Below are 24,852 nucleotides of genomic sequence, written 5' to 3' on the forward strand. Positions count from 1 at the left end.
AACTAAGCTATCTCCTGCTGGTGCCCCCCCCCCCCCCCCCCAAAGGGGCGATAGCTATCACCACTGGCAGCCTAGCACCGATCAGGCGGTCGCTAATCACTAGTCAGCTCGGCGGTGTAGTACTAGCAGCAGCTAATCATGTGGACCCTTTACGTTTACGCTGCTGATGAAGAAAGGGAATAGGAGTAGCACATGAACAATCTGGGACGACGATCAGAATCAAAGCGCGCCTAATAATGCATGGATCAGAACCAAAAAAAAAACTTCGATTTATTTACAAAAGAAAAGAGAGCCTCTAGTTAGGAGGTGACGTTGCGCCGTGTCCTCGCTAGATGCCTCTACGGTCTCCAGCAGCGCAGAGAATCTGCCTGTGCGGCCGCTACGTACGTAGAGTGACAAAAGGGATGCGGCAGGAACAGCAGCGGACGCGTACGTACGGGCACAGTCGCAGCAGCAGGGCTACTGGGCTCTCGTGGTCTAGGCGTCTGCCGCGCCCTGCCCTTCCGTTCCGCATCACATGCGCTCCGCGACACGCCCTGAGATGGCTGGCCCGATGAAATGCACGCAGCATGCCGATGAATCATGAGCCGATGATGATCCAGCCCGGCCGGCCAAGATGCTCCTAGTCCTAGCTAGGCCGGGCACCGCCGCGCGCCCACTGGCCACTGCATCCGCGGCGCGCGCGCTGCCGGCCGCCGCCTGACTCCCCCGATCCCATCCTCTCCTCGTCATTCCCTGCGCGTTTTTTGAAATAAAGGCGCGCTGCGCCGTGCCGCAGGTCCCAGGAACGCAGGCGGGCAGGCCACGGCCCCCGCCGCGCGCAGCCGGGCGCCGAGTGATCCAAGGCGCCTGCCTGCCTCTGGCGCCGCGCTGCTGCTGCTGCCGTTCTGCCTGCCGCTGTACCAGTGTACCTGTTCGCAGGTCGCCGTCCGCCATCGTCGACCGATCTCGGCTCCGGCTGGGTGGTGGTCTACAGACTACAGAGCTAGCTGCCTAGCTCATCAGCGTACGGACAACGTAGCTGGGGCATGCAAAGGGAATGCGCCGTTCCCGAGGGTGCATGACATGACGATCGACCTGCCGACGGATGGCAGCGCAGCAGCAGTGTATCTCTGAGGCGGCGACGACTGACCGCAGTCCGCAGACACCACAGGGAGCTTTTGTTCGGACGTGCTGTCCCGCTCACGCTCACGCTCACGCCGCGCCCCCTCCTGCCGCGCGCGCAGTTGCTCCTGCGCGGAGTACTGGGACTTGTGCGGGTGGCGATGGCGATGGCGATTTGCTGCCATGCTAGTGGGGAGGGGTTGAAACGGGGATCGGGCGGAGGGAGGAGGCCCGGCCGGTCGACCGGTCGCCGTCGTACGCTACTAGGCTCCAATGGCATGCGATCAGTCTCTGAATTTCTCCCGGCGATCGAGGGGTCAGTAACCGCGTATGAATTGTGTGGAGCTGGCGCGCGCTGAACTTTGATCATATACTAGATTGCTTTCGTCGAGTGATTAGGTCAGCTTGTTAATTAGCGACTCGAAATTAGTAGCACGGCGTGATTGTGTGACAACCGACTTTTTTGGGCGGATGGTAACGTCTGCAGCGAGCTAAAATGGGCCGGCACGCTTGGCTTCTCGAGCAATGCTCCCGTTGTCGTCTGGTTTCAACTCAACTTTGAAGAGGCTTGGATTTGGAGCCAGTTCCAGCTTGTGGCATCTTATTTACCGATGAAATACGTAGTCCAATGAGCGTGACGAATCGGTGATGATCAAAATGTATTCGGGAAGACCGAATAAAGTTTTTTTAATTAGACCCAAAACACTTCCAAAGCACACCTTAGAGCGTCGTATGAACGAAGCACAGGTGCATTAGTAATGAACGTCTATTACTCCTTTTTTAAAAAATGATTTGCTATTTTTTGTTCAGGTATTGTGCTCTTCGACCCGCACCTAAACTTTCATTTCATCTAATTTTCATCCCTCTTTAAAGCTCAAGAACTTTTTTTTATCTAAAAAGCTCAAGAAGTAAGAGTCCAAAGGTGCGCGCGAAAAGAAACAGTGGGGCATTTGTTAGGAAAAAGAAAGAAACAGGGGCTGCCCAATATTTGGTGGCCCAGCCCGAAAATATTAGTATGTTTCGAACCCAACGAAAGCAGGTTAGCGTTGGGCCGAGATGCAAACGAGCCCAATCCCAGCAGCAGGCGTGGGCTCGTGGCATTTAACCGGCCCAATACTACACACTGGAGCCCGTGCCTGCCACTGGAGCCGAGCGAGCTGCTTGCGGGCTGCGGCATCCCGCTCCAGTTCGCTGGGCGCCCAGGAATTCTCCGAATCGTCTCGGGGCGGGCCAGAATGGGAACCGCCGAATATATGCGTTTTTTTCTTTTTTATATTTAAAATAAATCAAAATTTCAAAAATATGTGGCTGTTTCAGGAAATTGCGAAAATGGGCCCCTGTCGCTCATGGGTGGGCGACAGGCCCCTGACGCCCAGGCAACAGGCGACAAAGACCTTTCTGTAATTTTTTTATTTTTTTCTTCGAATAGGTCCCTGGCGGGGGACGTGGTGCAGGGGCCGGTCGCCCCCCCAACGGGCGACAGTGCAGGGCTGCCCTATTTAAACCCCCCTCCCCTCTCACCCTCATTCTATTCTCTAAAATTCCAGAAAAAATAGAAAAAAGAAGAGGGGTGACAAGAAGTAAAGCAGCGAAGCCCTGCCGAAGTGCGCATCTGTGATATGCAGGTATTAACGTTTGACCTTTCATTGTGATTTTCTCATGAATTAGAGTAGAAGTAATCTTTATATATTGAAATATTGGATCGTAATCTTAGAATAATAGGAGCTATTGTTATTTCAGCATTTCGCCATGGCTGCCTCCAATTTTGGAGGTTTATTCTGGACCGAAGAGAAATCTACTATAATACTTGATATGGTGAAAGATCTTGTGCTTAGAAAGAAGTTGGATCCACTTGCGGATGGTACGATAGAGATGGTTATGGCCAAAGTATTAGGGTTTCAAGTTTGCACACTGTTTTATGGTATTACAACGCAAGATCTAAAGTGACACCTGCTAGAACGCCATAAGGTATACATGCGTATATGTGAACTTGCGAATCATCCTAATGTTATTGGATTCTTAGAAAGTACTGCTAAGATATGGATGCGGCCAGAGGTGTCTGAGATACACATTAATGTAACTTTCATTCATATCTAATATTTAAATGTATTTTTAATTAATATTTTTGAAACTATAATATTATTCTGTATTTATAAGCAAGGATTTTCCTGATGACACGGAGTTGATTAACAAATCAATACCCAATTTCCGTAAATTGGTATTAATCTTCGGTGGCCCTATGTCTCAAACTAGACGAAGGAGGTGACGAAGATCGTCGAGTAATACAACTTTACGTCCGCATGAATAGAGATCCGGAAGTTCATCAAGTCATACTGCACCACTTGCATCACGAACTTCTGTTAACCTTGACGACGACCAAGATGACTTCATGCCACCCAAACTATGGCCTCCAAGACCTGATCAGCGAACCAGAGGTTCGTCCAGTCGTACTCGACCACCTGCAGCACCATCTTGTGTTACCTGGGACGACGATTATGATTTCATGCCCCCCAAACCTTGGGCTCCAAGATCTGATCAGGGAACCAGAGGTTCGTCCAGTCGTAACGCACCACCTTCTGCACCATCTTGTGTTAACTGGGACGACGGTGGAATTTTTGGGCTCAAATGAGAGAATGGGGGTGGAGGCCTTATATAGAGAGGGGGGACCCTGTCGCCCGAGGAGAGGGCGATAGGCCCCCCTGTCGCCCGTTGGGGTGGGGGCGACCGGCCCCCCTGCCGCCGAGTCCCCGCGCTGCACTGCCCAGAGATCTATTTGTAAAATTTTTTTTTACCAAAAGGGGCTGTCGCCCCCTGCCTAGGCGACAGGGGTCCTGTCGCCCACCCCATGAGTGTTGCCCCCCTGCCTGGGCGACAGGGGTCCTGTCGCCCACCCCATGGGCGACAGGGACCCATTTTCGCAATTTCCTGAAACGGCCACATATTTTTGAAATTTTGAGTTTTTTTAATATATAAAATAACGCCCGAATATATGGTGGTGGCGCAGCTCGGCGACCGTGTGGGCTTCAGGATCTGCAGGTGGTGCTGGTCAATGGTCATGATGAGCAGATTCGCTCACCGTCTGCCCGACGACCGCCGCGGGCCGCGGCCACCGCGCGCGCGCGACGGCAGCGGCACCGAGGTCAAAAGCTAAAGATCGTCGCCGGACTAGCCGCGACGAGTTCAGAAGAGGAAAAGCATCCGGCGAGCCTGCGTCCAGCGGCAGGATCTGCACGCCGAGGAACGGATCCGCTCGCCTCACCCTCGAAAGCGGCAGAAGAAGGGTGATCATCATAGTTCTATTATTCATGGGAAATATGGCCATGAAGAGGCTATTGCTACTGCCTCTTTTGCAGACATCATATCTGATGCGCTAGTATTTTCTCCCTTGTCAATAATGCCACCCAGGTAACTCTGTAAAACATGATCTCCGATCGGATCGTCGCTGCGACGCCACCACCCATCAGTCAAGTCAAGGTCACGGGCCCGATCGGGCTCCCGACTCCCGAGCCGAGCCGGCGGCACCCGTTCGCCGGGGGCTCCCGCGCGCACCCATATGGCCATATACTCCCTCCTTGATTGCTGCCGTGGAAGCTCACTTGGGCGATCGGCACGTGCCCCTGACCAGTCTCGCTCGTGGGAGGACGAGGGCCGGAGCGAGACTGTGCGCGGCGCCGAGTGCGGGCCGCCCGCAACATTATTGGCATGCCTACGACATTTGCAGAGGCCGGGCACCGTGGAGCCTCTTTTTTCCAGGCACATGTTGTTGAACCCGGGTTCACGTGTCGCGCGGTTTCAGAAAGAAAAAAAAAAGAGACGCCGTTTTCCACCCACGTTGCAGGCGTATGCCGTTTCCTATGGAGCAACGAGGGCTGTTTGGTCAGCGTCGTAAGCATGTGCTTGGAAGTCGCACCGTCTGACCTTGACCGCTTGCATCGCTATCTTGCCTGATTCCGGACGGGTGGGTAGGTCCTCATCGCCGTGCTGTCCTTTCGGTGTAAGTAACCTGACAATATATCAGCTGCAAACCATCCATTTCGTGCAAGCGTGAAAATTTCTAATCCGTCGCCTCCGGCTTCCGCAAGAGGACAGGGACCGGCGTCCTGGCGGCCGGGCCACGCGCGCCACGGGATATCCCCTCCCCGCCCCACGTGGGCCCGCGCCGTCAGACGGCCGCGGGGTGGGAGTGGGACGGCGAGAGCCGCGGGGATAAGAAAGAGCGCGCGGGGCCAGCCCCCTCGCATTCGCCGTGCGCCTGCTGCCTCCTCCCGCTGCTCCGCTAGCACCTCCGCCACGAGGCCCACGCGCGCGATGGCGACCATCACCACGCACCTCCGCTCCGCGCTCCTCGCCCCGGGCGGCGGGCGCCGCCGCGCGCCCTCCTCCGTGCGCGTGCGCTGCGACGCCTCCCCGCCGTCCTCCTCCTCCTCCGCGGCCGCGGCCGCCTCGCTCGACCCGGACTTCGACAAGAAGGCCTTCCGCCACAACCTCACCCGCAGCGACAACTACAACCGCAAGGGCTTCGGCCACAAGAAGGAGACGCTCGAGCTCATGAGCCAGGAGTACACCAGTGAGTGCTGCTCGTATGTGCCAGCGAGCCTGCCCCTGCCTCGAGGGGGGAGGGGGCTGGCTGCGGCCCGATCCGTCGGTTTTTGTCCTGATTCGCGGCTGACGAGGGGCGCCGGATTCTGTGTCGCAGGTGATGTGATCAAGACGCTCAAGGAGAATGGGAACCAGCACACCTGGGGCCCCGTCACCGTGAAGCTGGCGGAGGCATACGGCTTCTGCTGGGGCGTCGAGCGCGCCGTGCAGATCGCCTACGAGGCGCGCAAGCAGTTCCCCGAGGAGCGCATCTGGCTCACCAACGAAATCATCCACAACCCCACCGTCAACAAGGTAATAACACCCAAAATCTGTAGACTCCCTAACTCGTAATCATGGGTGATGGGTGTCTCTTACGAGCACTAGGGATCGCTACTATGTAGTATGAGGGGGGAAATTAATGGTACGGTGGTTTCTCTTGTCCGTACAAAGACACGAATAATGAGATTTTTTGCCCAACTTATGGATAGAAAGCATAATTGTATTGGTCAACATGTTCATTTTTCAACTCCAGATTCATTAGGTCTTAGGGTTCAATAGTAATAAACTCATAATCTCCACACCGTCCTTTTTTTGTTGCAAGATGCCATGTACGTATCTAACTGACCTGAATTCTTTCCATTGGGTGCGCAGAGGTTGGATGAGATGGGCGTAGAAATCATTCCTGTTGACGCAGGCATCAAGGATTTCAATGTTGTTGAAAAAGGCGATGTTGTTGTGCTGCCTGCATTCGGAGCTGCTGTGGAGGAGATGTACTCACTGAATGATAAGAAAGTGCAGATAGTTGATACAACCTGCCCTTGGGTTTCAAAGGTATATTTTCCTTTCAGTTTGTGCCACTCGGCACTCATTGATTCTCAATTGAAAAATTTACTATATCAGGCCGATGAAATTCATAATTCAATATAGGTCTGGAACACGGTTGAAAAGCACAAGAAGAGTGAATACACTTCAATTATTCACGGAAAATATTCCCATGAAGAAACTGTCGCCACTGCTTCTTTTGCAGGAAAGTACATCATTGCGAAGAATATTGCAGAGGTACATCTAATGAGTTTTGTATTCTGTTGTTCTTTTGGACTTTGTATTGAAGGCATCTGAAGCTAAGAAAGTTGAAATGTTTTCAACTTTTCAACTGTAACAGGCAACCTATGTGTGTGATTATATACTTGGTGGCAAACTTGATGGGTCTAGCTCAACAAAAGAGGCGTTCCTTGAGGTAAGGACTGACAACTTTACTCGGGCTATATCATTTACTGGCATTCTGGAAAGAAATGGCTAACTAACTGTTTGATACACATCTGCAGAAATTCAAAAATGCTGTTTCCCCAGGATTTGATCCTGATGTTGATCTTGATAAGTTGGGCATTGCAAATCAAACAACAATGCTTAAAGGAGAAACTGAAGAAATTGGTGGGTTATGATGCCACTCCCTGCTTCCTTTATAGTGCAATAAAAATTGTTTTTAGCACGAACCAATTTTGATTTTAGTTCTTTATGATTTATAGGGAAACTTGTTGAGAGGACTATGATGCAAAGGTATGGAGTTGAAAATGTCAATGATCACTTCATGGCCTTCAACACTATTTGTGATGCTACTCAGGTAGTGTGCCTTTTCCAACTGATATGTCAGTTTGCGCAACCCAAAGTCTTCTAGCCCGACCTTCAACTCTATTTTTGATATTTTGCGATGCATTCCAAAACATTTCTTGATTATTTCAGAAACTGGTTGTTTCTATATTATCTTGGTTGCTCCGTTGCTGAAATGAAAGATATTTATATCTACGGGAACATCATTCTCACTTTTCAAAGAAGTTTTCATTCCAAAATTATCCATATTCATGTTTAATAGGCACACCAATGCATGTTCTCATTGATCATGTGGAACGTAGTCACCAAAAATACCAACCTAGCACAACCAACACCTACTTCATAAGTACTCTATGCGATATATTTAATAACGGAAAAAGCAATCTTATAGCACTAGTTAATCTTTATGTGAGGCTATAATGTGGATTTTTGGTCTGTGTGTGTGTACCTTGTAATGTAATGTTTAGAAAAGGGTAGTATACAATTGGTGGTAGACAGTCATTCATGGTCCAATACAGTCCCCTTGCAGCCTGCAAAAGGAAACTGAGACAGCTATATTGCATATCCTTATCTTAAACTAATGTCAAATGGATCATAGTTGATTTAATTTGCTCTATTCTTGGTTTTAGACAATGCGTCTTTAGGGGATAAATACATACAGTACTTGTTTTGACATATGCTATATTGATTTATATCCATCCATTTGATACCACAGGAAAGACAAGATGCTATGTATCAGCTGGTGAAGGAGAAAGTTGACCTTATTCTGGTTGTTGGAGGATGGAACTCCAGTAACACCTCTCATTTGCAAGAAATCGGAGAACTTAGTGGAATTCCATCCTACTGGATTGACAGTGAGCAAAGGATTGGCCCAGGAAACAGGATCAGCTACAAGCTAAATGTACTTCCTAATACCCTCCACTGACGCTTCTTTATTTAACTAAGATAGTGTTTTTTTAAAAAGAATAGAACTTGAAGATGTTTTGCGTTGAATAACTAGGAACCAAAAAAGGAGAAATAAGAAATTTTTACTGAAATTTGGATTGTTTAACAGCATGGTGAACTTGTTGAGAAAGAGAACTGGTTACCCGAGGGGCCTATTACAATCGGTGTTACTTCTGGTGCCTCAACTCCAGACAAGGTAATTTATAGCTGTACTGATCTAGTTTAAGTGCTTCTTTTCAATGTAGCGCTTGTACTAGTGTGCATATTATGCAGAATGGATAAATGTAAATCTTTGTAGCAATGATGTGAACGTTCTTCTTTGGCAGGTTGTTGAGGATGCGCTTCAGAAGGTATTCGAGATCAAGCGTCAGGAAATTTTGCAGGTTGCCTGAATTCTAAGCAGGAAAAGAGTGTAATAGTTGATGGTTTGGCGAAGGTTAGTAGAACTGTTGCACAGGCAATGCTTGTACAGTAGATAAGAATGTTACGATTTAGGCACGTACTATCACGAGGCACTATCCTTGTGCTTGGATTTATAGTCTGGTGGAAAAGAAATTGTTGTAATAATTCATTTGGATAACAGTTCCATCAGCTGTTGTAACTTTTTGGCCCTTAAGTCCGGGAAATGCCTCTTCCATATGAAGAAAATCCGATGTGTCAGTTCCTGCATTGAGCTCAGATGCAGGATTTGCAGGATTTCATGTACCTACACAAGTGCAGAAACGCAGAGTTCCTCTGTATGATAAGTTTCAGCCCAGTCCGGGCTTGATGTATCACCAGATGTAAAAGAAATGACAATGAAACTTCATTACTCTAGTGCTTTTCTTTCATTTCTGCAATTCTGCCATCCTACTTTCTCGTATTGTTTCTTTACTTAAAATACGCGACATGTCAAACTTGCAGTGCTTGATGTCCGATGATGGGTAATGCTTTCACGACTACTCTGCAAGTCCCTGTGCAAATGGGCTCTCTGCATGTTAGGCCTACGAAGCATACCTTCCCAAATCACCAACGAAAGTTGTTTCTGGCATTTTACAGATCAGAAATTCAGAGCTGCTCTCTCTTTTTCACCATTATAGATAGCCTATTTTTGGTTAACAAAAAACAATATGTTAAAGTAGTGACGGGGGCTACAATGCTGCACTGTTAGCTGGTGACTAAAGGCAAGAACACCACCACCACCAGACCTCAGCACTAGGCGTTCCTGGTCTGGCCTCTCATGTCCACGATCTCACGCACTCCGAGTGCGCCGGCCACCTCATCAGGCCCGCCGCCGTCCTGTTCAGCAGCCCGGCGGCGCGGAGGACGGCCCTGAGGTCGACGACCTTGGCCCTCTTGGTGCGGCAGCAGTTGGCGTGCACGGTGGCCACTTGCGCCGCGTCGCGGCTGTCCTGGCAGAAGCCGCTGAAGCGCGCCGTGTTCAGGACGCGCGCGCGCACGCCGAGCCGCCGGAACGCGCCGCGCCGCTTCATCCGGTTCAGCACGTCCTGCTCCTTCATCCCCGGCGAGGCCCGCCGCGCCGCGTGCCACTCGTCGAACAGCGCCACCGTCCGGCCGTTGGAGGCCACGAAGAAGAAGCCCGTGTTCAGCTCGTTGCCGACGTAGTCGCGCGCCTCGCCGTTGAACTTGTCGGCACTGATCAGGAGGTCCTCGCCGTCGCCGCGGTCCAGCTTCGGGAACGGGTTCCTCAGCCACATCACGTCCATGTCCTTGCAAAAATCAGCACGCCAAAAATCTAAGCTTGTGTCACATCAAGGCGACGCGCATGAGCACAATAGGATACCAAAACATTTGGGCGCGCATGAGTGATCTCAGCTCAGAGGTACGCACAGTGAATATGAAGCTGTAGCCGTGCTTGAGGACGTCGCCGAGGAAGCGGATCCGCCGCCACATCATGCGTATGAACCCGTCGGACATGTAGAGCTGCTCCGACGAGAGGTCGTCGTCGCCGTCGCTCTGCCGGAGCAGGTAGCACCTGAGGCCGGCGAGGCTCCTGCACCGCCGGAAGGCCTGCCGGTCCATGGCCACGAAGAGGACGTGGTCGATGAGCTGCGCGGTGCCGTCCCCTTCCCTCATGCTCCGGAGGAAGAGGTCGAGCAGGCCGTCCTCCTCCGCGTACGCCTCGTTCAGCACGGTCAGGATCAGCGTCCTGTTCGCGTACGCCGCGCCGCGCAGCGCCACCTCCAGTTCGTCGTCGGGAGCGAAGCCCTGGCAATATAATCCGTTTTGACAATGCTAATTAAATTGCAAAGGATTAAGCTAGGGTTTAGGTCTGATTAGGCTGCAGCAGTAATAATCCTGAGAAGCAATGGATGATTTGAACACTAGAAATTAGACTTGCCGGCGGTGATCGCCGGCGCCATATGTTGTATTTCTGTTCCTTCCCGACGTCGCCGGCCGGAGAAGACGTCGCGTACGTGCAAACCACGACGACGACGCAGACGGTGGCGAGGGCCGCGCCGCGGCTCAGTGTGCAGTGCTCCTGCCGATCCAGTATCGACGTGCCCATTGGATTGGATCGGTTTGCTCGCTCTTTCTCCTCACCGTCGGGGAGACTCTAGTTCGATCGCCATGGAAGAACGAGCTAGAAAGCGCGCGGAATCTCATCTGTTAGTTCAGTTTTATACAAGAAATGTGCATGGGCAGTCATGAGAAGATTGCAGCAAACCTACCCATTTGCACAGACAGTTTATCACGTAAAATTCACCACTAGGTTCCCCAGATCACATACGTGAAACGTATTGAAACGCATGGCGTCGAGTACCGGCCGCTCTTCAGCCATGGCCCTCCAACGCGCGTTTCAATGCCTTCAATACGGGACCATGCGGGCCCTCCAACGCGCTCTTCAGCCATGAGGGGAGTTTAGGCTCCATTCTGGCATTGTAACAGGCTTCTCAAGTCCATTCTGGCATTGCAACTAACTTTTCAAAACTTCAAGAGCAGCCGCAATGCAGCATTCATACATCAATTCCTCGCACTTAAAAGGCCATCGTATTGGCTGTTCGGATCATGGATTTGCTTCTGGCCAACGACACTTAAAAGCCATGAGACACAACACAGGGGCTCTCATTGAAATGACTGTTAAGGATCATGGATTACAACACACATCAACCTTTACATTCCCTTCACTATTTCTGAAGCGAAAACGAAGAATCTACCATCCACCTCCATCTCCCACAACTCCCCTCTTCCAGTCAGACTAGCCTTCTAAGAAAGAGCCCACTCCAACACAGCTTGTACACCAGGCACCCATCTTCAGGCGCCTAGGTGAAATGGACCTCCTACTTCCCGTATCCTACAATTGGGAAGTAGTGGATGAAAAGGAAAAAAAAAGAGAAAACTGTCAATTATACTTTACACAATTGCTGAGCTTCCAGAGCAGCAAGGGAAGAAGCTCGGGAGAAGTTATAGCCAGAAAGATTTCTTCTCGCCATATCCTGTGCACGGAACACCTTTCTCTTCTTCTTCCCTCTTGCTAAAAAGGGTCTGGTCTGAGCAATCCAGACCCGCTCCACAAGCGGTATTGTACAATTCACATGCAGAGTAGCATACCCGAAGCCTGTTGTCCCCATCCTCGTCACACCGTTGAATCGAGATCTGATAAGAGGAATTTAATCAGGGCAAGTTTATTCATTGCTAGATAACAAATTTGCTGAAGTCACATTATCTAGTAGATTATTCAAATGACAAAAGTGATATAATTGATGGCACTAGATAAGGAACATGGTAAGGACAGTCATATACTAGCAATTAGCTTAAATAGCACCAAAGTTAACATAAGATACATCCTGACATCTATTTTGTGAACATGCTTATCTAAAGTGCTACTTGTTGGTTGACTTAAGATGAGATGTGTGCTCTTCCAGTTATTGTTTTTTGTTTCCAGAAACAGTGTGCAGAAGCGCCTAATCTTGAAATGGGTACGCAATGACAAGCTTAAGTTAAAATGTTTGAAACAAAAAGTACAGGGAAAATCATGATAAGAAATGGTGGAAGAAAGCAATACCCAGCAGGCCAGCCGCTTCGCAGCTGCTGCACAATTGGCATTGTTGAAGAAGTTAAGAAAGGTCCGTCCACTTGGCATCAACCTATTGTAATTTGGCACCAGAACTACAGCTTCAAGCTGTTGCAGTATGCTGAGTTCACTTGGTGCACAATGCTGCCCATCCGAATCTCTAACAAGTACATCATGACACATTGACAAGCTGGGCAGTATTGTAGAACCCTTTTGACAAGTGTAGCCCGCATAATCTGAACAACGGAACTCACATTTACCGTTATCGCAAACCCCTCCATGCAAACTACATTGTTCATCACAGACCGCTGCATAAGAAGAAATGAGGATGTTACTTCTTGTTTACATGAATAAGAACTGAGCAAAAAAATATAGTTTGCAAAGCATAAAGCATGTCTTTTATCAACAACAACAACAACATAGCCTTTTTTCCCAAGCAAGTTGGGGTAGGCTAGAGATGAAACCCGAAAGAAATAAGTTCAAGGTTCAGGCACATTGATAGCTATTCTCCAAGCACTCCTATCCAAAGCTATCTCTTTAGAGATATTCCAATCCTTAAGGTCTCTCTTAACCAACTCATCCCACGTCAGTTTAGGTCTACCTCTACCCCTCTTTACATTATCGACCCGCAACTGTCAAAATACCTACTGTGACAACTGTCAAACAAAATCTTTCACCATATCCTGTTTCTCACGAATCCAACTCAACAAGCAATGTGTCCATTTAGTAAATAAAAAAAATCAGCATTTAAAGCCTCACCCGTTGAACAATCAATCCCTGTCCATCCACTTTGACATTCACAGATCCCATTAGCTTTGCATATACCATGGCCACTGCACTTGTCTGGACAAGATCCTGTTCACCGCACCAACAGTAGTTAGTGAATTTGTGAGGTATAACAGAATGAATACTACAATATATATCAGAAGGCAGCGACTGCGAAATTTTCAACAGCTTTCAAACACCAGAACCTTGCTACATCTCTAAACGCACAATGTTGGTTTTCCAAGAACCAACACATCCTATATAGTTCATATTACAAATAACAAATGACAATATACATGAAGCAAACAACAAAATGCTGCATGCCACTTCTCTCACCTAAACTATTATTCGTGGTATTGCTTGCATCTAAAAATATCCCTTGAAGACCCAATTCACTTATCACATATAGATGCCACTTTGGAATGCCTACAGTCAAATATTGAGAGCTTTGACCACTCAAATACAAACAAGCACTATCATATGTCATACGGAAATTGATATTTGTAGACTTTTCATTAAAGTAATTCTGTAACATATAATTTCATGATCTTACTAACATATTGCTCTGAAACAATGAAAAGAACTTGTATCAAAGTGGTATTAATGACTAGAATTATATCTTCATAGGAACAGCAACAATATTGACATTAGAGAAGATGCCAAAAAAGAGTGATGTTTAAAAAAACAAACACCCACTTTGATGGTCGGGGGAATAAAATATACTCACTTCTGCTGCAGTCACGTCCATGAAACCCAGGGAAGCAGTGACAGGTCCCATCGATGCAGTCACCATTAAAACTACACGATTTGGGACACTGGCCAGTCACAGGGACTGGTACAGTATTACACAACTCATGATACGCCGGGCAAATTAATTCCCCTTCAGCATAAAATAAACTTGTATAAGAAAAAGATATACTGATGTGATACACCTTAGGTAACAACACTCACCATTGAATCCTGGAAACTGAACAGGCCCACCGGATTGTGGACATGACTTCCAGATTCCATCAACAGCAACCTAAACAGCATGAATTTCCAAACACAGGACAAGGTAAACATTAGAAAAAAGTTAGGAAGCTACTCAAGAACATCAGATATTTTGATGTACCTAATTAGGAAAAAGTAAGGAAATAGGAAAACTAATATTGAAACTGTTGCAAGGGTGGTCATGATGTGTACGACTACATTTATGGTAATCATGAATTCATGATGAATATCAGAAAATAACAAAGGCACTCCAAGAAAAGAAAACTCAGCACTAGAAAAAGACAATGGGATCCAAAGAATGCAAAGTAAACACAGTGCAAACTGACAGAATGAACTATGAAATATATTCACCTCTAATGAGTTGTTTGTGCAGCGATGCTGATAACAGCCATTTCCTTGGGTCATAGATCCACGGACAAATCCCGTTCGCACTAGAGTTGAGGCCATGCACCTGCTTATTAACAAATTTATAATTACAATGCAACTAGTGAATGTAGTTGAACATATATCGAAATTGTAGTCTGTGACCTCACCTTGAATTACTTCCTCGCACTTCACCTAACATTCTGTCAGGTGCTCGTGCACTATTTACATCAGTGCATGAACCATCGGAATAAGCAACGTAATATGTGCAGTAATCTGCTAGTGAAGACTGACCACCTGCAAACATCAAATCCCGAATATATATTATATGCAATGGAAAAAAGTGCAGCATACTAAATACAGACTTTAATCAAATTAAAAATAGGATAAGAAAGCATGACAGCTCAAGACATCACGACAGGAGACAACTTCCTAGATTAGACAATAGTGTGTTTGTATTAAAAAGGTACCTTTTGTTATTTAAAAAACATAGAATGCTGAATCATGGCCTTGATCTCCACAACTCAACCAAATTTTGTACACATTTAGCACAGACAAAAATAAAAAGGGCGCTTATTTGAGACTGGAAGAGTAGGGACGAGTGTAAGAACTAGTAGGGAGTAGTACTAGGGAGTTAAACAAAAGGGAAAAAAACAAACAGGAAGCTTAAATTACTTTCAAGTTTCCACATCACTTAACATCCTTTTTAATGAAGGTAATCCATGCTACATTTGGGCAATACCTTTATTGGCTTGGGGAAAATATTGAGCCCATTTGGGCAAGTCCCCACTATAGCTTACTATAGGGCAGTATCCCTCTGCTTCTCTATTATATGTGCATCCTGATAGTTGAGTTGTGTTGCAGCGGTATGCCCCTTTCCACGAATTGCAAGGAGATATAGCAAACTCAGTTCCCTGATTCCGACCCCAATCTAAATGCTCAGCCATGCTGTAATTAGCTTGATACCATCCACTGTCCTCCAATAATGCTAAAGTCATTCTTGAAACCACCGATCTTGTATCCACTGACCCAGTCATGATCTCATTCATTAAGAGTCTTTTCTCCCAATGTGAACCTAATAGTATGCCAAATGTCAAAAAGCAAATTGAAGGTGTTTGGAAACTTGAGTAACACAAATATATATCAGTGAATCCAAGAATCAAACTATAAAGGACTCGTGCTAGATATCTACCTGAGGTACCCCTGCCTCCCCCATCTTCCAATTCCAATCCGGTGAAGTTTTGGGAAAATGCCTAACATAAGAAAGAAAGGTCAGTTTATATAAAGTATTTTTTCCATATGTAAAGAGCATGGCAAAGGGAAACAAACGCAGCCACATATGATTCGAAAGATTTAACAGTCTTTCACATCTTTAGTTACAACTTACTCCATAGTGATGTCTGGAGTGCATTACTACTCGAGGTAGGACAACACGAGTAACCATTCTTCCAAGCTTTTCGTCCAAAGTCTGAACAGTAACCTGAAGGAAGGAGTAGAAAAACATTGAAAGAGGGGAATAATCTAACAAGATAAAGAAAGTATTTCAGCACAGTTTTCACTTTTCAGGCTATGCTCATCAATACAGTGAACAGGACATTTTTCGAGTAGAGCAATACTGGAAAACAAGGTCTGGTGCCACACGCACTAGTTCCCAAAGCTCCACATGATTTAAACCATTCTTCATAAATGCTGGCCCGATACACTATGTGTGCCATGTTGCATGGAGTTTTATTCTTTTCCTCCAATAAAGATTCACGAAGTTATCCAGAAACATTTGCAGGCTGGCATTTTACCATAAATTCCATGGTGAACTGGTTGCCCAACAGATAGAAACTTACATGCCTTTCCCAGCTTGCTTACAGTTATCGCATAAGCCAAGTCACAACGATTATTGTAGTATAAACACTCAATAACATCATCTTTCTATATGACAACCAAAAGGTTTTAACTTCCAATCCTGCAACTTATAAGCACTTTCATGCTTGAAGCATTTAAACTTTCTCAAGCCCTCATATTAGGCACATAGGGTATAACTGCCGAATAGCCTATTCAACCAATGGGCTAAGCTGACATCGTCCATAGAATTTTTAGCACTCTAGTCACAAGGAGTTCTGAGCATTAAGGTTTCTACTCTCTATTAAGCAAAAGAAAATATATCGCGAGAATAAAGAGAGCAAAGACATTGCTGAGTACCTGACCACGTCTCCTCTTCCTTTCATCACGAAAATGTGTGAAGGCATGAGGATCAAAGCCTAGAACATGCATGACCTCATGTATTAGAGTAGCTGAAAGTAATGTTTCCGCTTCAGCTGTCAAATGACGAGGGGCCACATTAACATGTCCTAAAAGCAAATGGAATTTACACATTGGGTCAGAACAACATTGTAAGATCCCCCGCATTTGAATGTTTGTATGCAAGTGTGTGCTGGTTGACAAACCTGCAATGGCCCGACCCCACTGGTCACGTTCGCAGGCCACAGCCCATGCAAGGGTGTTACCTGTCGTCGGTCTAGTTGTTACTAAGAGGACTAAATCAGCATTAGCAACACCATCTGTGATTCAAGAGAGATTCATAAGACAATATAGCATCAGGCAATCAGAAGGCAAGACTGAGAAAACGACTCATCGTAACAATGAATCACCTTCAACATACGCATGGGGGAGCTGTACACCTCCATCCTGACCACAAGCTGAGTACCCACTGAGCCGCAGGTTCCCCTTGACAGGTTCAACAGCTAGAGCTTTTCTAAACCACTCTACTGTTTGTCCCAGTGCCTGTCAAATGGCTCAAGTAACATACAAAACCGAAATCAACAACAAATGGGGATAGCAAAATTACATCTTCTATAACAGTCATCAAGTCAGTTTGGATCGTTTTTAACTGAAACTACAGAGAGGGACAAGAAAAGGCACAAGAACTGCACCTTCCGGAGCCGTTGCTTCTTGTCCTCCCCAGCGATGTCCTCAAGGGTGCAATTGTACCAGCAGTCTCCCACCAGTGGTGGATCACCATGAGGATCACATATAGGTGTTCCTGGTGCTGACGGTACAGGAGGCTCGCCAAGCTACCAAATAGAAACATCAGAATTAAAGCTACGGTTTATAGACAGGTGCTGATGCCATGAAAAGCTAATGCGACAAACAGACCTTCACGATATCACCAACTCTTTTACAATCCCGGTCAGGGGAGTGCCCGACAGCATCATAATTGAGGTATATGCGTATTGGTTTCCTGACATTCCTCTGTGGAGCACGCGACGACGACAAACTCAACAAGTGTCGTCCTCTTACGTGCTCTGCTTTTTCCTGAGACTCATGGTACACTTGTGGCATGACAGAGTACTCCTTCCGCCCAGCTCGTCGCCGCTGATGTAGTATCTCGTCATGGATGCAAGAGTGGCTAAGGTAAACATCCTTTTCTCCAGCTTCCACGTCTTGTGGAAACAATGCTTTGCTTTCGCCAGAATCCGCACCAGCTCCTTGAGTACAGACTAGAATCAGCACAATCTGCAGCAAAAGAAAAAGAACGCAAGGAAATCGTCAAGATCAATGGAAAAGCGCAGCTCCTTTCAGAGGCAACCCATAGGAACCCATAAATATTCGCAATTTGAGAAGGGAAACATCAAGAAATCCACCAAAAATGATCAGACTCTGTTGTAACTATACTTGGTTGTGGCCCAAACATCCAGAAATAACTCCGAAAGAAACACTTCTTGCCCCCCAACAGTGCGGCGGAGCGAAACAGTAAAACCCTACGTCGCAGCAAGCCGAATCTCCCAAATCAGCCTCAGAGCAGGAGACGCGCATCAGCCCATACCAAATCCGCCTAGAGCTGGCTCAAAGACCCCCGCGATTTCCCGACCATTCCGCCCCAAATCCACCAGCGCCAAGCACCCCGCTCCCGTCGCCCGCCCGCACCGGATCGAGGCAGCAGCTCACCTCGACGCTGACGAGCCAAAGCACCCTCCCGCGCCCGCCGCGGGGCGGTGCCCCGGCCTCCACCATGTGCGCAGCCGCCGCCCGCAGCGCCCCGCCGCTCCCATTCACGGCCCCGCCCGCGACGCCGCGGCCGCGAGCCTCCGCCTCATCGTCCCGCGCAAAAATCCCAACCCCTCCCCGCCTTCACGCCCGCGCCTCGCCGCGCCGCCCCGCCTGGAGCTGTGGGCCCACGGCTCCTCCTCGAGGCCCCCACCGCGGGACCCGCGCCCCGAGCGCGAGCGCAACCCCCGCCGCGGCTCGCCCGGCGGCCGGCCGCTGCAGCGAATCGAGGCCGCACGGAACGCTTAGGGTTTGGTGGCGCTGGCGCCCCCCGGGAGCTGCCCGCCCGACGCGCAAGAGGGAGCGGGGGCAGGAGGCGACGCGGGGGAGAGGTGAGGTGTGCGGAAGTGGTGGTGGATTTAGTCGTGAAGGCCGCTACTAGCAGCCGTGGGGGCAGTGAGGAGGTGGAGGAGAAAGGCAGCCAGAGCCAGCGCCCAGGAGCCAGCCAGCACAGCCGCGAGATATTATTAAACCGGTAAAACTAATTACTGCAATTAATTATCCCTTCTCCTCTCGCTGCCCGGTAGGGCTTCTTCACGGCCGCGGCGTTTAGCACACGGGGAGCGGAGTTACGAGAGAGGGCTCGAGGTCGGAGACTATTTACGGCCGCGTGCCACCGGGTCCGGCCGGTCCGGCCGTTCGGTTCGGTTCGGTAGCCCGTAGCCGGGCACGGGTCTTCGGGCGGGGATTCTGACGGGACGGACGGAGGCCGCCTCGGTTCTTCGTACCGTTGCGGCGAGTCGGCAACGGTGGCACCAGCAGCCTTCCACCCCGTTTGAAAGAAGTCTTTGGTTGCCATTTTGTCGGTGTCTTGATCCGGCAGTCCGGACCCAACTAGTAATGCTGCATGTTTTCTCATCTCAGATGCTGATGTAAGAGGCAACACAATAACGTACGGGTATATCCTGATTCCGGCCGCGGGGCCGTACGTCCAGCAAGGGGTTGTGCGAGGGCACTATATTATCTTGCACCGGATGTGCCTATAGTAGGGGGTACAGGCGAGGCGAGAGAGGGAGGGAAGCTCCCAAGTCTCTGCTAGAGAAGGAGTTGATTGAGGCGTGTGTCAATATCGGAGGTTTAGTGGTGCTGAGTGTCGCGTACTATCGTATGGTTCTGACCGCAAACCCCTTAAAGGAAGCCTGTCTCCTCCTTTTATAGACACAAGGAGGGACGGTGTATATGCGTAGGGGATCGTGGAATCGTCGTCTTTCCCCCGAATCGCGGGGGTGCAGTGGTCGAGCACTATGGGAAGTACACTGTGGGGCATGGCGTCGGGCGTGGCAGTCATCCTGGGCATCGTCCTCGGTCTTGCGGAGATCGCGCCGGCGTCCTGACAGCCCCAGCAGACGGCATGGTCGTCGCTGTAGGGTGTACCGTTTTCTAGATGTGACGTGGCGGCGTTCTGTGGGCCCTGCAGGCCAGGGTCTTCTATATATATGTGCGCCAGCAGTAGTGGGGCACGTGGCGGCCCCGGCCCCCCATGGGTGGAGTGCTAGCGCATGCGCTAAGGGGGTCCGGGAGTCACGTGGAGGTCCCGGACCCCTCGGGGGAGGTCCGGGCCTCCGGCTGCTAGTGCTGAGCATCCCTCTTGGGGGACACGTGGCGACGCCGGACCCCTTCCCGAGCAGGGGACGGGTCCGGGGCCGTTGGTGTGGTGAGGTGGAGGAGTGGTTGTCATTTAATGCCTCCGTACGACGGGTGGGTGAACGGAAGGGCCGTTTGTCCCTTTCATCGAGGGGTGGCCTAGAGTGAGACGAAGATGATTCGCCCCGCTCGAGGGTAGGTTCGCTATTCTTGAGCGAGGCGGGAACGATTTGCCTCCCTGAGGGTAGGCTCGCTACCCTCGAGCGAGACGGAGATCACCCCGCGGGTCCGAGGGGCTGCGAATGGGCCGCGTGCTGGGCTTCTTTGAGTCCTTTCCTTTCTTACAGATTGGAAGGAGATCGTAGGCCTTCGTAGGCTCAGTTGCCTAATATGTGTTTGTATTTTTAGAATGATTTTAGTACCCCGATTATGGTGCCCCTAATCGTGGTCCCCGACAGTAGCCCCCGAGGCTTTGGTCGAGTCAGGGGATTCGGCCAAAGGGTATTTCGGCAATTTTATCACTTGACGTGATCGATCGGTGCAGCGCTCCCGCCAGGCGCACCCGGGTGCTGGCCCGGCGGATGTGACAACTCGTCGGTCAGGGTAGTGCGCCTGCGGAGAGAGTACTCCGAGGCGCGCGTCCCTTTTTGTTTTGTTCCGGGGACGAGACGCGTCAGCGTGCTGAGCGGGCTAGGGCCACGATGGCACCTGCCGCTCTGCAGCCGGTGCTTTTGCCGCGCTGTCCCGCGCTTAGGGTCTCGACCCCGCTTTCCCTGGTCGCCTTGCGACGCGCCGTTCGAGGGCAGTCGGCTAGCGTCGATGCTGCGCCGCTCAGCGTCCAAGGGCTCAACTTTGCTTTGTCCCGTCATGTCTCTGCACAGTAACCGAGGGTATCATTCGCTCGTGGGGGGCCACGGGGATGTCAAACTAATAATGTGGGCTCATGTGAGACATGAGACTGAATTGACCCAACACGAGATGATGACTTCTCATTACACAATATGTATGTTGTGTCCTAAGACCTGAGATCGTCATATGTATTTAAGATGTGAACCGACTTACTTAGGAGCCATCAAACGCTACACCGTAACTGGGTAGTTATAAAGGTGATTTTCGAGTCTGTCAAGAAGTATGATGTGAGACATAATCGGTCAAGATGGGATTTGCCCCTCTCTGAAAGAGAGAGATATCTCTGGGCCCCTCGAGTGATTCAGATCAAGAAGTGCATGGCCATGCGAAGGTTAAGAGTTAACCAAGAATCTGAATCACGACATCGAGAAAGAGAGGTTAGCTTTAAGCTAGACCAAATATCGTGAGGCAAAGGGAACATCATGTATATGATATTGTGGCAGCTCGCCAGATATGATCCTTGTGTGCGTATAGGAGTTGACATGTCTTGCTAGAGGCCACTATCTATTATTGGGCCGAGTAAGAGTACTCGGGCCATGTCTATTCGCATGTGAGCCCATAGAGTCACACACTTAAGAGAAAGAAGCATGATAAGGATGAGATCCAAATTAGACTGGACTTAGGTGCACTAATGGGCATTTTAGGCCCAAAAGAGGGCGCCCAAGGTGGGGCCCAAAGCAGCCCACCTAAGGGGCTATATAAACAGAGGAGGAGGGCGCCTAAAACCCTAATCCTCGCTACTATTCACGCGCATGAACAGTATCGTGATCCACCTAGGCGGGGCTCGGACCCCTTCGATAGGGTCCGAGGGCTCGATGCTCTCCCTCGATGGGATCCCCCTGTTAGGCACCCTCGACTGGCCTTGAACATTGCGTAGGACGTCTCGAACTCTGCGTTCGAGGGTAGCTTGTACGACACATCCATGCAGTCCCTGACTCTGGTGATCTGGGGCGCCTGTCGAACCCTCGACGGGCCAGGCTTCGAACCCCTGATCAGTGAGGCCTCGGAATAACGTTCCCTCGAGGGTGAAGAGCCCTCGAAAGGAATATTCCATCACGGTTCGACAGCGGCACGGAGTCGCTGGTCGTGTGCGCGGGTCTTCCACTGGTCGTGGGCGACGTGGCCCGGTTCGTGTGGTGCAGCACGGGCGCGCCTTTTCAGGCGGCTACCTCGGGCAGACGAAGCGGCGGCTGACGGATGGAACAGTTCAACAGTCACACCGCGCCCATCGGTTCCTGCGCCGTAGTTATTGCCGAGTGCGCGCGTGGGAGACTCCGTGGTCATGGGGCCCAGCCGTTAGCGACGGCAAAATCTACCGCATTGAATGCGGCGGATTCGGGCCATGGCGGCGTATCCGCGCGTCGTGGTGAAATAAAATTGAGAAAGGGGGGGATCGTTTGGGCTCACCTGGCCATTTGCCTTCATCTCCCTTGTCTTCTCCACCTCCCCTGCATCCTGAGCCCACAGCCGAGAGTGAGAGGAGGAAGACGGAGAGAGCGAGAGCACACCTTAGGCGCCGCAGAGCTTGCCTTCCCACATCCCCCCGTAATTCGAAGCAATGTCGGACGTCCGGGAGCCGTTAACGTGGGGGAAGTCCACCGCCACAGAAGCGGTTCTGGAGCAGCTGGGCGCCGACCGGCTGCTACCGATGAACATCAGCTCGGAGCGGCCGGCGTGGATTTTCCCCGCGGCCGGAGGAGACCGAGACGAATCCCTCCGAGGGCTACGTCATGAGCCTTGTGCGTCTCCACGAGCGGGGATTCGGCATCTCTGTCAGTAGATTCATGCGGGCGTTATGCGAGTACTACGGAGCGGAGCTGCACAACTTCGGCCCCAACTCCATCTCGCAGGCGGCGGTCTTCGTCGCTGTCTGCGAGGGATACCTGGGCATTGAAGCCCATTGGGATCTGTGGATCCACTTCTTCCACGGCGAGCTCTTCGTAAAGAACGTGCGGGGCCAGCTGAAGAGGTTCGTGCGCGCCGGCGGCCTGATGCTCCATTTGCGCCCAAGCCGGAAGAACCTGTACATCTCCAACAAGATGATGACGAACAACGCCGGGTGGATTCGAGGGTGGTTCTACCTGCGTAACTTCGGCAACAGGCTCCCGGCGTTCACCAATAAGGTGCTTCGGGAGAGACCAGCGAAGTGGGACTGGGAGGTATCGCCCCCAGCGCACCAAGCCAGGCTCGGAGTGCTCACCGAGGCGCTGGTGCACCTGGCGAGGAAAGGGTTGACGGCGGCTGCCGTCATCGCGAACTTTCACCGGCAGAGGGTGATTCCTCTCATGGAGAGGAGCCTGCCGATCTTCGGCCTCACCCCGGGGTCCCGGCCTCAGGCTCGAGGACGTCGATGGTGCTACTCCCCCGAGGCATCGCTGCCCAGAGTGCGAGGAACGCGGTGGCGGAGTTCCCCGACGACGTAAACGATCTCTGGGAGATCAAGATGCGCCCCGAGCCGGGGTACCTTTCTGTGGTGAGTCTCGATTTTGATCCGTTGTCGATTTGTGCCATCTCTTTCCCCGCTCCCTGACTCTGATTTGATTGTGTTTTGCAGGGGGTGAGCCGCAAGTGCCACCCCTCGTGGCCTCCGATCCCGGAGGAACGCGATGTCAACCGCCTGCACGCAGAGGTGGTGAAGAAGCGGAAAGAAGCAGCGGAGGCAGCTGCCGACAGGAAGAGGAAGAGGAAAGGGAAGCATGACAAGGCGTGCAAAATCGCACGCGCGGAGGGGAAGCCGCGGCCCGCTACTCCCGAGTCCACGGATGAGGAGGAGGACACCTCGAATGCCGAGGTCAACCTTTCGGGTGATGACGTGGCGGCAACAGGCGCGGATTCTCCGCCGATCTATCAAGAGGCTGGCGACGAGGACGCGCCAGTGACGCTGCATGAGGCGAGGCCCGCACCGGGGTTGTTGGAGGACCCGCCCCTCGCGGGGGCGGAACGGAGGTCGCCCATGCCAGCGGCGGGGCAAAGGTCGCCCACGCCGGCGGTGGGCGGAACATCGCCTACGCCCGTGACAGAGCGGAGGTCGCCCCTGCCGGCGACGGGTGAGGGGATCCCCGCGCCCGCGATGTCGACGGGCGGCGACGGGTCCGCGGCGAGCGCGGGGACGCCCACGCAGACGGCCTCGAGGCTTCAGGCCGACCCGAGGACGACACCCTCGGATCAGTCGTTGAGGGGCGTCAGTGTGCCGCGGGCCCGAAGGAGCGGCACGGGCAAACGCAGCATGAGCGCCCGGTCCGGGTAAGTGGTTTTGGTTTTATTCTTTGCGTTCATTTAATCGATCCCCCAATCCTGCTAATCCTCAGCCTTTCTTCGCCGATTTCCAGCTCCGGGGCTGTTGCCAAGGATGCAGCACCGCTCGCGCCAGCCAAAGCCCTCAAGACCTGGGCGCGCGCCACGCCGCACACGGTGCCGCAGCCCCCGCCCGTCGTAGATATTGTGGCGGAGGCCGCGAAGCTGCGGGAGGCGATGACTCAAGGGGCCCGAGCGGCCCAACAGTCTCGAGCGCCGGGGAATGGGGGCGATGCCGGCCAGAGTGGCGTTGAAGCAGCCGCTCAGGCTGACGTCATGGGGGAGGCTGGCCGGGGCGGCGCAGATGACGCCACCCGGCCGGACGTCGAAGTCGAGGCTGGTCGGGGCGACGCGGATAGCGCCGCCCGGCCGGTCGCAGAAGGAGGAGCTGGTGGGGACGCGCAGGAGCGCCCCGCCAGCCAAACGGAGATGGAGACCCTCGTCCCCGAGCCCCCAAGGGCTGGGGTCAAGGGCGTCATGGAGGAGGAGGAGTCGGCGCTGAGGGCGCCGGTGGCGGAGGAAACCCGCGTCTCAGTGCCTGCAGACGCTCGGGACGAGAGTGTCGTTGCGGCAACGACGGTGCAGGCAGCGCCGGAAAGCGTGGTGCCTGTGGTGCAGCTGCCGGATAGCAGCGCGGAGTTCGGGGACTCGAGGGA

General features: G+C 51.3%; 3 protein-coding genes across 4 annotated transcripts; 1 reads left to right on the plus strand and 2 right to left on the minus strand.

Annotated features, from left to right (window-relative positions):
* The first annotated feature begins 5,278 nt into the window (after positions 1-5,278).
* On the plus strand, positions 5,279-9,072 carry LOC120649867 (4-hydroxy-3-methylbut-2-enyl diphosphate reductase, chloroplastic-like). Its single transcript, XM_039926778.1, has 10 exons — positions 5,279-5,671; positions 5,801-5,997; positions 6,337-6,516; positions 6,613-6,744; positions 6,848-6,922; positions 7,011-7,116; positions 7,212-7,306; positions 8,009-8,194; positions 8,348-8,434; positions 8,565-9,072. The coding sequence occupies exons 1-10, from the start codon at positions 5,413-5,415 to the stop codon at positions 8,628-8,630; spliced, it is 1,383 nt and encodes a 460-aa protein (XP_039782712.1). The 5' UTR covers positions 5,279-5,412; the 3' UTR covers positions 8,631-9,072.
* A 206-nt stretch (positions 9,073-9,278) lies between these two features.
* Positions 9,279-11,130, minus strand: LOC120649870 (uncharacterized protein At1g28695-like). Its single transcript, XM_039926781.1, has 3 exons — positions 10,562-11,130; positions 10,069-10,446; positions 9,279-9,947 (listed from the first exon to the last, which is right to left on the minus strand). The coding sequence occupies exons 1-3, from the start codon at positions 10,745-10,747 to the stop codon at positions 9,456-9,458; spliced, it is 1,056 nt and encodes a 351-aa protein (XP_039782715.1). The 5' UTR covers positions 10,748-11,130; the 3' UTR covers positions 9,279-9,455.
* A 153-nt stretch (positions 11,131-11,283) lies between these two features.
* On the minus strand, positions 11,284-18,793 carry LOC120649868. Of its 2 annotated transcripts, XM_039926779.1 has the most exons (17): positions 18,311-18,793; positions 17,519-17,878; positions 17,296-17,436; positions 17,014-17,146; positions 16,810-16,923; positions 16,565-16,713; positions 15,759-15,851; positions 15,564-15,624; positions 15,114-15,446; positions 14,542-14,668; positions 14,360-14,459; positions 13,970-14,039; positions 13,746-13,898; positions 13,355-13,444; positions 13,013-13,108; positions 12,245-12,561; positions 11,284-11,835 (listed from the first exon to the last, which is right to left on the minus strand). In XM_039926779.1, the coding sequence occupies exons 1-17, from the start codon at positions 18,374-18,376 to the stop codon at positions 11,644-11,646; spliced, it is 2,595 nt and encodes an 864-aa protein (XP_039782713.1). In that variant the 5' UTR covers positions 18,377-18,793; the 3' UTR covers positions 11,284-11,643. The 2 variants fall into 2 exon arrangements, with proteins under 2 accessions (XP_039782713.1, XP_039782714.1); XM_039926780.1 differs by lacking the exon at positions 13,355-13,444 and having other exon boundaries at positions 18,311-18,789.
* Positions 18,794-24,852: the final 6,059 nt, after the last annotated feature.

The sequence above is a fragment of the Panicum virgatum genome, chromosome 9K (genome assembly GCF_016808335.1).
Source record: "Panicum virgatum strain AP13 chromosome 9K, P.virgatum_v5, whole genome shotgun sequence".
Lineage (NCBI taxonomy): Eukaryota > Viridiplantae > Streptophyta > Magnoliopsida > Poales > Poaceae > Panicum > Panicum virgatum.

What these genes read in the sequence shown, in the direction of transcription:
- LOC120649867 (XM_039926778.1), top strand. Translation starts at nt 5,413, where the DNA reads ATGGCGACCATCACCACGCACCTCCGCTCCGCGCTCCTCGCCCCGGGC. An exon ending in CCTGCCCTTGGGTTTCAAAG is followed by an intron (nt 6,517 to 6,612) that starts GTATATTTTCCT and finishes AATTCAATATAG; the next exon opens with GTCTGGAACACGGTTGAAAA. An exon ending in CAAAAGAGGCGTTCCTTGAG is followed by an intron (nt 6,923 to 7,010) that starts GTAAGGACTGAC and finishes ACACATCTGCAG; the next exon opens with AAATTCAAAAATGCTGTTTC.
- LOC120649870 (XM_039926781.1), bottom strand. Translation starts at nt 10,747, where the DNA reads ATGGGCACGTCGATACTGGATCGGCAGGAGCACTGCACACTGAGCCGC. An exon ending in CGGCAAGTCTAATTTCTAGT is followed by an intron (nt 10,447 to 10,561) that starts GTTCAAATCATC and finishes TTATATTGCCAG; the next exon opens with GGCTTCGCTCCCGACGACGA. An exon ending in GCTACAGCTTCATATTCACT is followed by an intron (nt 9,948 to 10,068) that starts GTGCGTACCTCT and finishes GATTTTTGCAAG; the next exon opens with GACATGGACGTGATGTGGCT.
- LOC120649868 (XM_039926779.1), bottom strand. Translation starts at nt 18,376, where the DNA reads ATGGTGGAGGCCGGGGCACCGCCCCGCGGCGGGCGCGGGAGGGTGCTT. An exon ending in GGAAGAGGAGACGTGGTCAG is followed by an intron (nt 15,852 to 16,564) that starts GTACTCAGCAAT and finishes TCCTTCCTTCAG; the next exon opens with GTTACTGTTCAGACTTTGGA. An exon ending in AGGGATTGATTGTTCAACGG is followed by an intron (nt 12,562 to 13,012) that starts GTGAGGCTTTAA and finishes CTTCTTATGCAG; the next exon opens with CGGTCTGTGATGAACAATGT.